Genomic DNA, 12,078 nt, shown 5'->3' with positions numbered 1-12,078 from the left:
GATTTCCTGCCCTTCAGGTGGGGGACTGGACTCAATGATCTTCCGAAGACCCTTCCAGTCCTAATGTCTATGAAATCTATGAAATTGCAGCAAAGTAGAATTATACTGTGTCTCAGGAAAGATTTCAGTTACAATAAGGCAGTAGAATATACTGCCTAAGAAAGTTGCAGCCTCTTCATCACTGGAGGTGTTCAAGAGTTTGGTCAGCCACTGGTCAGGGATGATCACTATGCCTATGTCCTACTATGGGTATTTCCCCATGCTTCTGGACTTTGGTGTTTACCACATGGGGATTTTCTCCTCTCCTGCTTCTACATGTGTCAAGGGTTTGTTTGGGTTTTTTTTTTAAAGCTTTCCTCAGAGGCACTTGGTACTGGCTGCAGCAAAGGCTGAGGATTTTGACAGGAGTGTGCCAAAGCTCCCATGGGGACTTAAACCCAGATGTTCCTGGCTAGTGGGTCTGCCCCTTGGCTCAGGGTCAGATTGATTGCCACATCTGGGGTCTGGAAGAAATTTTACCCTATGGTCAGATTGAAACAGACTATGGGGGTTTTGCCTTTCTCTGTAGCAGGGGGCCTGGCCCTCCTCCTGGGATCTCTCAAGTATATTTTAATAATCTCTGCAGCAGCAGGATGTTGACTGCCACTGTCCCTGCTTCTTTACCTGTGGCAGATTAGGGTGTTTATGTTGTGTGTTGTGTCAGGGTTGACTGTAGTTTTGCTAAGAGGTGAGACAATGGATTTGTATAAGATGGTTTGGATAGGCATGATCCTGCCTCAGGCTGGCAGTTCAACTGGATGGCCTCTCAAGGTCCCTTACACCTCTACTGTATCATATCTATAAAATCTATGAGGCAAGCAAGTACTCTGAGCAAGAGAGATTGTGACTCAATTTCATTTCCAAATTTATGTTCAAGAAGGCAAAACAAAGGACACCTGGCAGGCTGAAGTTCACTGCCCTCACCACCCTCATAACATCTCATTACAAGAGTCAGGGCAGCAGGCAGACAGGCAAGCAACATTTCCCCAGGTGGTGCTGTTTACCTGAGTAGGTCTGGCTGCCAGCAGCCTATTTCCAGGTGGCCCCAGTTGCCAGCAGCTTTTTCAGTAACCAACAGGCTACTCAACAGAACAGATGCCTTTCTGTCTAGCCCTTGGCTTCTGACCCCTTATTCCTGAGCTTCTGCCTGTAGACTTCTTGTTCCAGACTCCAGCACCTGACCTCTTTGCTCCACACTTTGCAGCTCCCAACTCCCTTGGCCCATGGTTCTACTTGAAGTGACCACCGAGATCTCAGTCCCTTACAGATCTCAGCTTTCTGGCCTTCCTGCTCCTGATCCTTTGACTCTTGATTCTAGTCTGGACTTTGTCTTGTCTTGATTCTCTTGTGACCCTGTTGGATCAAGCCCAAGCCACCTATGTCCCAGTTGTACTCCTGAACCTTGTTCTCATTAGTGGTGCTCTCTGGAGGAGGAACTAACCTTATTCACCACCAGGAAGTTCTCAATGGTCTTCCCATTGGCGAAGACCAGGTCCCCGGTGTCTTTCACAGCTTCTGGAAGAATCTCTTTTATTTCCTGAGCAATGACACCTGCAGAAAAATAATATCATTGGATCAATGGACCTCAATGGTTCCAAACCCTGAGGACAAGAACAGATGAAACTTTTATACCAGTGTTACTGGCAAACAGACAATGCAAACCCCTAAACCAGGGTAACATGACCCAATCTAGTGTAGAACTACTCCTCAAGGGGTCAGGAATAAAAACACACACTACCTGTGCAAGTTACATCAGTTTAGGTTTCACCTCAGGGTAGATCCATCCTGGAGTGGAACTTTAGCACATGGATATTACCTACTCCTCCTGCCACCTAATAGCAAGGCAAGTAATAACCACCTACTGTGTGAGTTAACCCAGATAGCTGCACCTCCATCCATTACAGATCCCCACCTGATTTAAATTGGCATACAAGTCGTATGTATGATGCACAGGATATGTAGTCACCTGACTATGCCTTAAGTCACTTTCCAAAATGGCCATCTATTTCCTACAAATCAGTCAGTGGCTGACATGAATCCTTCACTCTGTGTGGCAACTAACCACATATCAGATCATAAGTGACTGGTTCCTAGAAGGCTTTACACTGTGGTTAAATTCCAGCCAATGAAAAGCAACCAGACAAGGGACTTTTGGCTACTGGCTATTCTCAAGTTATACACTTATTGTATATGCACTTAGTTTATTGGGCTGCTGCAGGGCACAAGGGAGAGGCTTCAGCACAGAGGCCAGGGGCCCAATAGAGCAGTGGAAGGATTTGTGTACCTTGGCTGATGCACACATAGTAGTTTGCAGAACAGACATGGAAGCTTTAATAACCCACTACAACTACACATATGCTATGTAGAACCTGTGAGGATGATGTCCAGGGTTGTGTACCTGTCTCTAGGGTATTTTCAATCCCCATGGTGGCAGCAAACTCTGGCTTGTAGTTATAGTGCACCAGGCGCATACGGGAGATCCTCTTCAACTGTTCAGTGGTGTCCACCTGGGAAGAGGCAAGCACAGGTCAAGGCTATAAGTAGGATGCTGACTCCTAGAAGTCCCAGAGTTAGGCCCAGGCAGCCATAAGTGAAGATAACAATGCTTCACACCAGTGTCTGCAGCAGTGATCCCGCTGACACTGAACAAGAACACCCACCTCCCCAGGGCCACCTGCTAGGCCAGGTCAGCTACCAACCAGGAATATAATCCAGTTCTTGGATTCATCAAATAAGGAACATGTCAAATGAAACAAAATCGACTGACCCACCCTCGCACACCAGGGGACAAGGCAGAGAAAGTTCTTCTTTACGTGAAGATTACACTTAGGGCTGCCAGGTTCTGGAATGGACTCAAAGGGAGGTGGTGCTCTTCAAGAGGAGGCTGGATAGATATTTGGCTGGGGTGTTATGACCCCAGCACTCATTCCTGCCTGGGGCAGGGGGTTGGACCTGATGATCTGTTTAGGTCCCTTCCAACCCTAAGCACTATGATACTGTCCCTCATAGCACTTGACCTTGCTATGAGGGATTAACCAGGGCAAGTAAATTAAGAACTGATCAAGGCATTTCCTCAGAATTCTGCCCAATCCTGCTCTACAGTTCAATAAAGTTTGGTTCACTGTGCTCAGTGGTTTTCATTCTGTTGCTTCTGCATTTCCTGGTTCTAGCTAGAATCCAAAGAGCTGAATCTCCATGAGACAGGCTGTGCCCAGCAAGCAGATGGGTGGTTGCATTCTTGTGGTACTTCCAGCCTGGGAGGCAATAGACAAATCACAGGGTCTTAGGATAGACCTCACTCTTTGAGACTGCCAGCTCAGCTAGGCAAATGGAGCAGGCTAATGTCAACACTCAAACCATGTATGTTCTTCCCCAGTGCCATGACCCTCTTTAGAGCCATTTGCTGGGCCCAGGCCAGCCCTCACCTCCTGGATGTCCTCTTTCACGCGGATATCAGATGGGTGCATCAGTGAACCCATGACTTTCACATTGCCATGAACCACAAGGGCTTCATCAGGGCGGTCGGTGTTGATGCCAACTCGGCCATGGTGAAAGACAGTGTCAGGGAGCTGAGCCCGCTGCCAGAGAACATCACTGTCACTCTCAAACTGTCCTGGGTTTGAGGCCTGTGAAAAGACAACACAGCAGTGACTGGTGAGTCTCACTGGCAGCAGTGATTATTGAGAGATGAAGAAAGGGCTGGTAAGCTGGGAGCAGAGGGGAGCTCTACATGACACCCCTCACTGATTTAACTCCACTAGACAGACACCAAAGGGCCAGGGTGCCATGCATGGCTCTGTGGTGGTGGGTATCTGCCACACACACAGAAAGCTGCCTGTGTTAGAACTACAAGAGAAGCAGCTCTTGTGGCTGCCTGCAAGAGCAAAGAGCTTCTGATTCAAGCAGGGTTGTTTCACACCTCATATATATATAAAAACAAGGCAAACTGGAGTAAAGTGCAGTGACAGGACCTATGTTATAGCCTGCCCACACAGTACTGCCACAACCTTACTCTGGGAATGAGCTGTATGTTGCATGAATGACTGCTAGGGGCAGCCTGGTCCAACAACCTGAAGACCCATGAGACTGCTTGAAGGGTCTAACTGGCAAAGGCTTGTGAACCCAGTGACATGAAAAGCACCCTTGGTAACAGGTCCTTAAACTGTGAGCCTTCTGGACAAACACAAAGCCTGAGGCCCAGCAACAGCAGTTCTGCAAGACAGAGTCAGAGGCAACTTGCCTGGATAACGCCCCCCTACCCTTTCTGCCTTACTTCTGACAAGTAAGTCCATGGGGGTGTGAGGCAGAGCTCTGCAGCAGCAGAAGGCAATGCTGCTAAGCCAGACAAAGTAGTGAGAGACAGGAATTTTATGTGGGCTGAGGCGAAGGCAGGAGTCTTATCCCAGAGACCACAGCACAAAGCCCTGCCTGCCCCTTGTGAAGAAGCAGCCCTGAGGGGTGTAGTGCTCTCTTCTAGTTGAAACCCAGCTCTGTTCAAGGCTCTTCCTGAAGGAATTGATCAAGAGAAACAGTTGCAGTGTCCACATCCATTCCTTTCCTTTCCAGATTGCTCCTATTCTGAGCTGGCTGCCACCTAAGCCTTTGGAGCTCTTGCAACATCTTATCGCCTGAACAGGGATGGCCCAAGTGCAGGGGACTGCCATAGTGCATGGGGTCTCACTCCCTGAATCATGCAGGCATGTGCTGCTGGGGTGTCATGGGGAGACACTGGCCAAAAGCTATCTGTGCGAAGATTAAGCCATGGCTGCACCTATGATAAATCTGGGCAGCCTAGACTGTCTACTACTCCCAGGGGATCTATATGGAAGCTGCACAGTTCATCATGCACTGACTTGTCTATAAAATCCAGGGTCCCCATCCATCCAACCTGGTCCTTTGCTATAGAACATGGATAAAACCCTTAAAAGGCAGCTGAGCTGAGATCATCATAGTGTCCTAGCCATTTTTTTTTTTTTAATGCTTCCTGCTTCTGCTTGGCTTTACAAGACCCAGCTTCTTCCCCAGAGCTACAGTCCTCGAGCCCCAACCAAAATACTCCCCAGGGCAGTAGGAGGCTCCTAGAATCAAGCCCTTTGCGCATTAAATATCCTTCCTCACAGCCTTGCCTGCAAACTTGAACACTGCTGCCTCAGCCACTCCAGGTGGCATTACCCCTCGGGCCTATGTGTCTGGAGAAATCTGCAGTGGCTCTCTCTCTAAGGCAATCCTGACCATGCAGATCCCTCACCCCTAGCAGCCCCTTCCGTAGGCCCAGCCTCGGTGACCCTCCTGAAGAATATGCTATTTTCTCTGTCCGTGTTTCCCTGCTGGATTTCTACTAAGGCTGGGAAATGGGGGTTCTTTGGCTGGTTGTTGTGGGCTGCCTTCCTCATTCAGTGCATGAGGATTGAGAGTGGGGAGCACTGAAAAGGCAGGAAAAGTTGGCAGCATATCCCAGACAGTGCAGCAAATGGCAGTGGAGCTCCCAAAAGCTGGAGAGAGGTGTCCAGGTGGACAGAAAAGTGTGGACTTACTCTGACAATGATGCGCTCAGAGATATGGGCTGCGAGCGTGTAGTTTTGATTTTGGGCGTGTGCCTGCAGGGCCACAACCAGCATGAAGTACCTGCAAACAAGAGATACCTATAAGGGCACCAGCAAAGTACACATTCCAAGATGGACATATTTGATACTGGCTTCCCATACAGAGATGTCCCAGTATCTGTCCTGGACACAGCTGGTATCAACTCCCCTCAAACAGACAGGGATACTTTGCACAGTGACATGTGGGTGATATCCCCACTCTGAACACAGTTTCTGGGTTTTCGGTTGTAGTCGTGTTGGTCTAAGGACATAGGCAGGCAATTGTTTGGGTAGATGTGAGGGAAGAAAGGTGGGGGTGGGGGGAAGATAAGTGTAAGAAGACAGTTCTGGCAGGTACTGGTGAATCAGATTTATGACACATTACGCCTGCCTGACATTACAACCCTCCCATCTCCTAGTTTTCTGCCCTTTGTCTTCCTGATTTCCAGCTATTTCCTTTCTCAGAAGCAGCCTCCCTTCTACCTTGTATTACTAGTGCTGTAGAGTCTCCCTTACTCACCTTCAGCTTCACCTTCAACTAGCAAAATTTTTCTCCATAACCTGGGCCTGGCTGGGCTAGCCCAGTATTCAGGTCAGAGTCTACCACACACACCCAGTTAAACGAGCAACTTGATTAGGGTGCAGGCTTCATTATGAGTTAGATACTCAGGAAGCTGCCAGAGGGGAGAAGAGAAGAGATGGTGTGGCTTGAGCCCAACTACCATCTCTCAGATGTGATGTAAGCCCAAGGTCCTGGCCACCCGCTGTCACTGACCAGCTGAGCTTCTTGCTGGTTCATGATCTGCAGCGTCTTCCAAGGATGGCAGTGGAGTCACTCACAACCAACCCCTGGATCCCATCTCCCCTTTGCTCACTCTAACAAGATGTCTTGATTAAAACAGCAGTGCTCCCAAGTGGAAGGCACAGCTCAATGTCAATCCACTAACAAAATGGTCCCCCCTCTTCATCCTCCTCCCCACCCACCCCACCATAACAGCCAGGAGGAGATCATGTTGCTGCTCACCTCTGGTCAGGGTTAGGCTTTCCTTTCTTCCTCATGTTATTGGCTGTGGTCTCGCTGAAGTGCAACCGCCCCACAGTGACCTTTGTAACCTGCTCAGAAGGCAGGTTGACCCTGGGAAAGGGGAAGCAGGAGAGTAATTGAGAACACAGATCAAAAGAAGGCCACATGAAGAGTGGTCATTTCCTCTACTGTAGGAGAACCAAACCTAGTTCCGGTAATCTGGGGAACCCCCACATTTTCTTCATGTCAACGGGTGCCACCAATATGCACAAACTCTGTGTCCAGGGGAAAGGCGAATCCCCCCACAGACTTAATATGTTCAAGATGATGAGGGTGGGACCTCATCTGGGGAAGAGACAAAGAACATTTTATATACCCAACCCACCTGGTCCCTCCATCCTAGCACCTCAAGGATCCCTAGCCCTACTCTGCCTTCCTTCCACTCCTCAGGTAGTTCTCTGATGGTACACAAACATGCGTGCACACAGCAGCAGCAGGAGCACTTACGTGACAGGGTTGAAGGGACGTTTGCTACGATCAGACTGCGACTGTTCTATGTTGATTGACTGGTTCAAGGCCTCTAGCTGAAGAGAAGATTCAGGTACATGTTAGAGACAGGAATGTTGCAGCTTTACCCACTCTCACCCCCTTCTCGCACAGGTGTATAATCCAGCCACCTGCCAATCTGCCAGCTTTGAGTATCATAACTGCTGCTCAGGAGAGGCTTGGTTACCTTGTGCCTCTCCCGCTACCCATCACCTGTGCTGCTGCTCCCTCTCCAGTTGCGAGTCTGGAAAGGTAGAGAGCTGAAGCGTCACAGAGTTTGGACCAAATGGCCTCCTCCTGGGTTCTCCCATCCAGACTCACACATACAAGGGCCAGTGTCCAGAGAGATGTGCAAGCACACAGGCCAGATTTCCCAGGAGCAGTTTCCTGAGTGCCCGTGTCAGAAATACTCTGCGATTGACTCTGGCCTACCTCAGCCCAGGAGGTGGGGCTAGAGTACAAGGCTCAGACCCTTGCTTTGGGCAAAAAGTACTGGTCACAAACCGTGACCCACCCACACCCATGCAGGCATGATGACACAGATGGCACACTCAGCACCCTTGCCTATCAGGCACACTCACACATAGAGCAGTGTTACTCACTTTTTCCACACACAGGCACCCACAGAGTGTGTGGAAGGTGCATGTTCAACATTTAGGCCTCTGTTCACACACACGGTAACAAAATACACATTCACCCATGCAGATTCACACAGGCACACTCCTTGACACGTACCATCCTACACACACCAACACTGTGTTCATCCACCCCGTGATTCTTCCCAGTCCTCAGGTACTGCAGATTCTCCTTTCAGGACTTACCTTGACTCCATGCAGCTTCAGATAGAAGCACTCAAGGGGTTTCAGGCCCTCTGGCGTCTTCACATACTTGGGATCTCCAAGCATGCCAATGTACACTGTGACCTGGAAGTGGTTCTTCTTCTGGCACACAAAGGCATCGTCACCCACTGAGAAGTTGAACCCTTTGTCCGCATCCACCCGGTAGGTTAGCATAGGGCTGTATGCCATAATGGGGAGAAAAGGGGGTAGATGTCAGACTGAAGGGTCAACAATCCACTGAGAGCTACACATGACCTGATGACTTATGCTAACTAGAAGAACGTAAGTAACACCTGAAAAGAGGACACCTTCCAACTTGCGAACGATTGCGCAGGCCACCTTTCCTCACCATCACAACCAGATGACACCAGTAGGGGCAAGTATTGCTAACATGTGAAAGTAGCATGAGGGAAGTAGGGTTGTTAAAATTTTCCTCCAATGCAATTCAGGCAACTGGAAACAAAGGGGAAAGAGCCAGCATCATGTAACCATTCCCCTTTTCTGCAGACCATCTGCCAGTGCTGCACAGGACACTCAGAAACCTAGCTTCACAAACTTCTGTTCTATGCTGACTTTTGTCCAACAACTTCAAAGTGCTGATCGGCACAAAATGGCCTGCAGCTAGTTCTGGACTCAGACAAAACAACTGTCTCACAGCAAGTCTGCACAGAAACTTCAGGAAGAGAGTGCAAGCGTATCCCACGTCCAGGAGGGATGTCAGGGTGATTATACCAGAACGAAAGGAAAGGTACACCACAGAACAAGACTTTGATCAGGATACAAACACCCAGCTCTTCGAAAAGGTGCCATGTGATCCTTACTGATCACCAGTGGACCTGACAACAGGCTTACATCTCACTTGAGAGGGATGTTGTCCAATAACACACCTCCCCTTTGCATCACACTGGAGCAGACTCAGAGCAGATTCAGAGAGAAGAAAACTCCACAATGAACCACCAACACTACCTCCCATTTCCCCTGGGCTTTTCTTCCATTCACCTACTGTCCAGGCTTAATGTATGTGATCAGCCTGCTGAGTGCTGCTTCTCAAGATTCAGAGTTTGGGCTGGAGAGTCAAGACTGATCCAGGGATCTACATTAAGGCAAGCGTTGGACTCTCTCTATAGGCCTTCTATCTTGGATAGGACCATCTGAAGCCTCTCCCAGTGACTGCTCAGACTCAGATCTCTACATCACTGACCCTGGCCTTGCTGCCAGGCTGTACCCACCCCGAGCAGGCAGATTCCCAGGAAAATCAGAACCACCTGCTGCTGCTGCTTACAGTTTCCAGCTCCCACAATGCCATGTCCAAGGTGGGAGTGGGAGGGAAAACCTGGGCTGCAGAGAAGAAACACACACACCAGCTGGGAAGGTTTAATCTATGTCTCCTTAACAGCCTGGTTACTGTGGTAACAGTGAAAATATGTGGCCTTTGCAGTGAAGCCCCTTTTCTTCCACCTCCCAAGATCTCTGGCCTGCTGTCTGGGGGAGCAAGGGGCCCCCTCAGCTGTGCTGCCTGCCAGGTACAAGTGGGTAAGCAAGCCCACTTGCATCACTCACTCTCACCAAGCATTTCAACTGGGGGAGGCAATATGCTTCCCCTGTCTTTTTTAGTTTGCTCAGTTTTCAAATCATAGGGCACACTGTTTTGTATTGTAGACAGTGGTCAGCAACATTCTCTGTTCCCAAAATGAGGTGGCTGAGGGCTGAGGCAGGCTGGTGTTACAACCCAGCCTCTGCTGCCACCAAACCCTGTGCCACTGGAAAGCTGTCAAAAGCCAACCCCTAGTTCTGCAGACCACATTCAGCCAGCCAGCCATAGATGGCTGACCCGTTTTAAGAGAATGTGGGCAGAATGGGAGCCAGGCCTTGCTTTTCACCGCAAGCATTACAAAAAGACCATGCCTCCTTTCACTAGGGAAAGCACAGTCCCAACTTCCTCCCAGTAGAGACAGATGAGTAGATAGATAGCATTAAGAAGAGTGAGTAGGATGGAATGGTGGCCACTGACGATCAGATTCCTAAGCCAGACATTGTAGGAAGCTGGTAAATGCAGAAAGGATCGCTCCCCTTTCTATACTAACCCTCCCCCAGGAGAGAGATGAACAGCAGCAGTTTCAGAAAGTTCTCCAATACCATCTTCAACTTTTTGCTGAGATGTGGCCAGCACAAACGGCAGGTCTCAGCATGCCGCACTGTATCCCTGATCTATGCAGCCTGCCCACCAGGCCTGCTGGGCTTTCCCCACTCCTGCTAGAAATGCAACGATTATGCACAGAAGACAGAAGATATTCAGGGATCCTCTCTTCAAGGATTAATGCAAAGAACCTGGAAGATCATTCACACTTGCTTTCACATCAGAGACTTGCTGTTTGGAGGGTCACACTTCCACACCTAGGAAAAGGGTATGAATTTTCACCGTTTCAATGGCTAATTACACGGGAGGAGTTCAGAGAGATGTGACAGCCTGAGGTCATACAGCAGTTTTGTTACGGGGCCAGGCTTAGATCCCTGATGTCTGAGTGCACCTCACAGGCTTCACTGCTGCCTGAGGAGTCCAGCTGAAACCTGCTCCATTCAATGCCATGACAGCACAGCCTCGGGAGAAAAGAACCAGTGCAGCCCACAGAGGGGCAGCTCTTCATTGAGAATTTCATAAAGTTTTGTCTCTTCTTCCCACGTGATCGGAATCTCTCAGGTCTCCCTAAGGTCTCAGTGGCCTCTCAGCTGAACCAGCCAGGACAGGACACTGACAATCAAAGAAAGCAACAACAGAAACAGTAAGTGGGTCCTCTGTGTAGAATCCATATCCTGGCCTACCTTGTTCTGACATCCGTTCATCTCATACAAGTTGCCCCCCTGCACTGGCCTATCAGATTACTCCCATCATGCTGCCAGCTGAGGCCAAATTAGCCAAAACTAATTCCAAATCCAAGAGTTCAGAACCATAAGTGGCCCTACAACCAGCAAACATCCTCCACCTGTACCTGGGGCTTCAGATATTTCCAAAACCTCTGGCAGGGATCTTATGTGCAGGCCCAAGCCTGGAGACTTGGGGTTTGGATACCCCCAAATTTTGCTTGCCCTTAGCCAAAAGGCCCTTGGAGCAAGCAAAGGAGGAGACTCCCATTTCCATAAACTGGGCTTAAAGCTGCTGCACCTTGGCAGGTACTGAACCATGCCAGAAGAGCTGAGATACACCACACATCATTTGTGTCACTGCAGTCTCCCTTGTGGTGAATGGGTTAATGCTGAACAAAGTCTCTGGGGTGCTTCCAGGTTCTGGTGAGCAAACTCCCAGGAATCCCCATAAATAACCGTTTCCTTTTTTCTTGAAGTACCAGAGAGACCTTGGCCTGCCTGAGATGTGCCCTGAACAAAACCAGACAAGGGAAGGAAAGTGTGCTACCTTAGCCAGGAAGAATGAGAGGAATTTCTCCCTCTTTCTCTCTCTCTCAACCCGCCCCCGCCTTGCTCAGAGTATTAGGCTTTTATTTTGCCATCCCTGTCTTCCTGCAAGATTCCTTTCTTTTCCTGCTGGTTCTTCTCTCATAGGACTCTACACTGGAACAGGCCCAGGATCTATTGAATCTGGTATCCCATCTTTGACAATGTCCAGCACCAGATGCTTCTTCAGTAGAAAGTGCCAGTGAAAGGCAGATGAGGATGATCTTTAACCAATTCTTCACCTCCATTTTCTTGTGCAGGGACCAGGACTTCCTCACCGTGATGCAAGACGGACTCAACGGGAACGCCTCCAAACCTCAGGTTGGGGAGGACCAGGTTAGAGATCTTCTGGAGGGACTGGATGTGTTCAAATCAGCGGGTCCAGATGCTCTCCACCCCAGGGTGTTGAGGGAGCTAGCAGGGGTTATTGCAGGGCCCTTGGCACGGCTTTACGAGCGCTCATGGTGCTCGGGCCAGCTGCCAGATGATTGGAAGATAGCCAACATAGTCCCCATCTTTAAAAAAGGGAGGAGGGAAGACCCCAGCAACTACAGGCCCGTCAGTCTTACCTCAATCCTAGGGAAACTCTTTGAGAAGATCA

At 49.4% G+C, this 12,078-nt stretch overlaps 1 protein-coding gene across 4 annotated transcripts in view; it reads right to left on the bottom strand.

The window, feature by feature from the left end:
* The window catches only part of MYRF (myelin regulatory factor), a 111,363-nt gene that overhangs the window by 24,858 nt on the left and 74,427 nt on the right, over positions 1 to 12,078 (bottom strand). For all 4 annotated transcript variants that reach the window (XM_019547327.1, XM_019547328.1, XM_019547331.1 and 1 more), the window contains 7 exons: positions 8,013 to 8,208; positions 7,153 to 7,229; positions 6,646 to 6,756; positions 5,574 to 5,664; positions 3,465 to 3,665; positions 2,438 to 2,546; positions 1,481 to 1,590 (listed from right to left, as the gene is read on the bottom strand). In XM_019547327.1, coding sequence (XP_019402872.1) covers positions 1,481 to 1,590; positions 2,438 to 2,546; positions 3,465 to 3,665; positions 5,574 to 5,664; positions 6,646 to 6,756; positions 7,153 to 7,229; positions 8,013 to 8,208 — 895 coding nt within the window. The remainder of the gene's footprint in view (positions 1 to 1,480; positions 1,591 to 2,437; positions 2,547 to 3,464; positions 3,666 to 5,573; positions 5,665 to 6,645; positions 6,757 to 7,152; positions 7,230 to 8,012; positions 8,209 to 12,078) is intronic.

Source organism: Crocodylus porosus, unplaced genomic scaffold, assembly GCF_001723895.1.
Source record: "Crocodylus porosus isolate Cpor-Errol unplaced genomic scaffold, CroPor_comp1, whole genome shotgun sequence".
Lineage (NCBI taxonomy): Eukaryota > Metazoa > Chordata > Crocodylia > Crocodylidae > Crocodylus > Crocodylus porosus.
The sequence above is the reverse complement of the archived record's forward strand: the minus strand, read 5'-3'. Positions and strand labels throughout refer to the sequence as shown.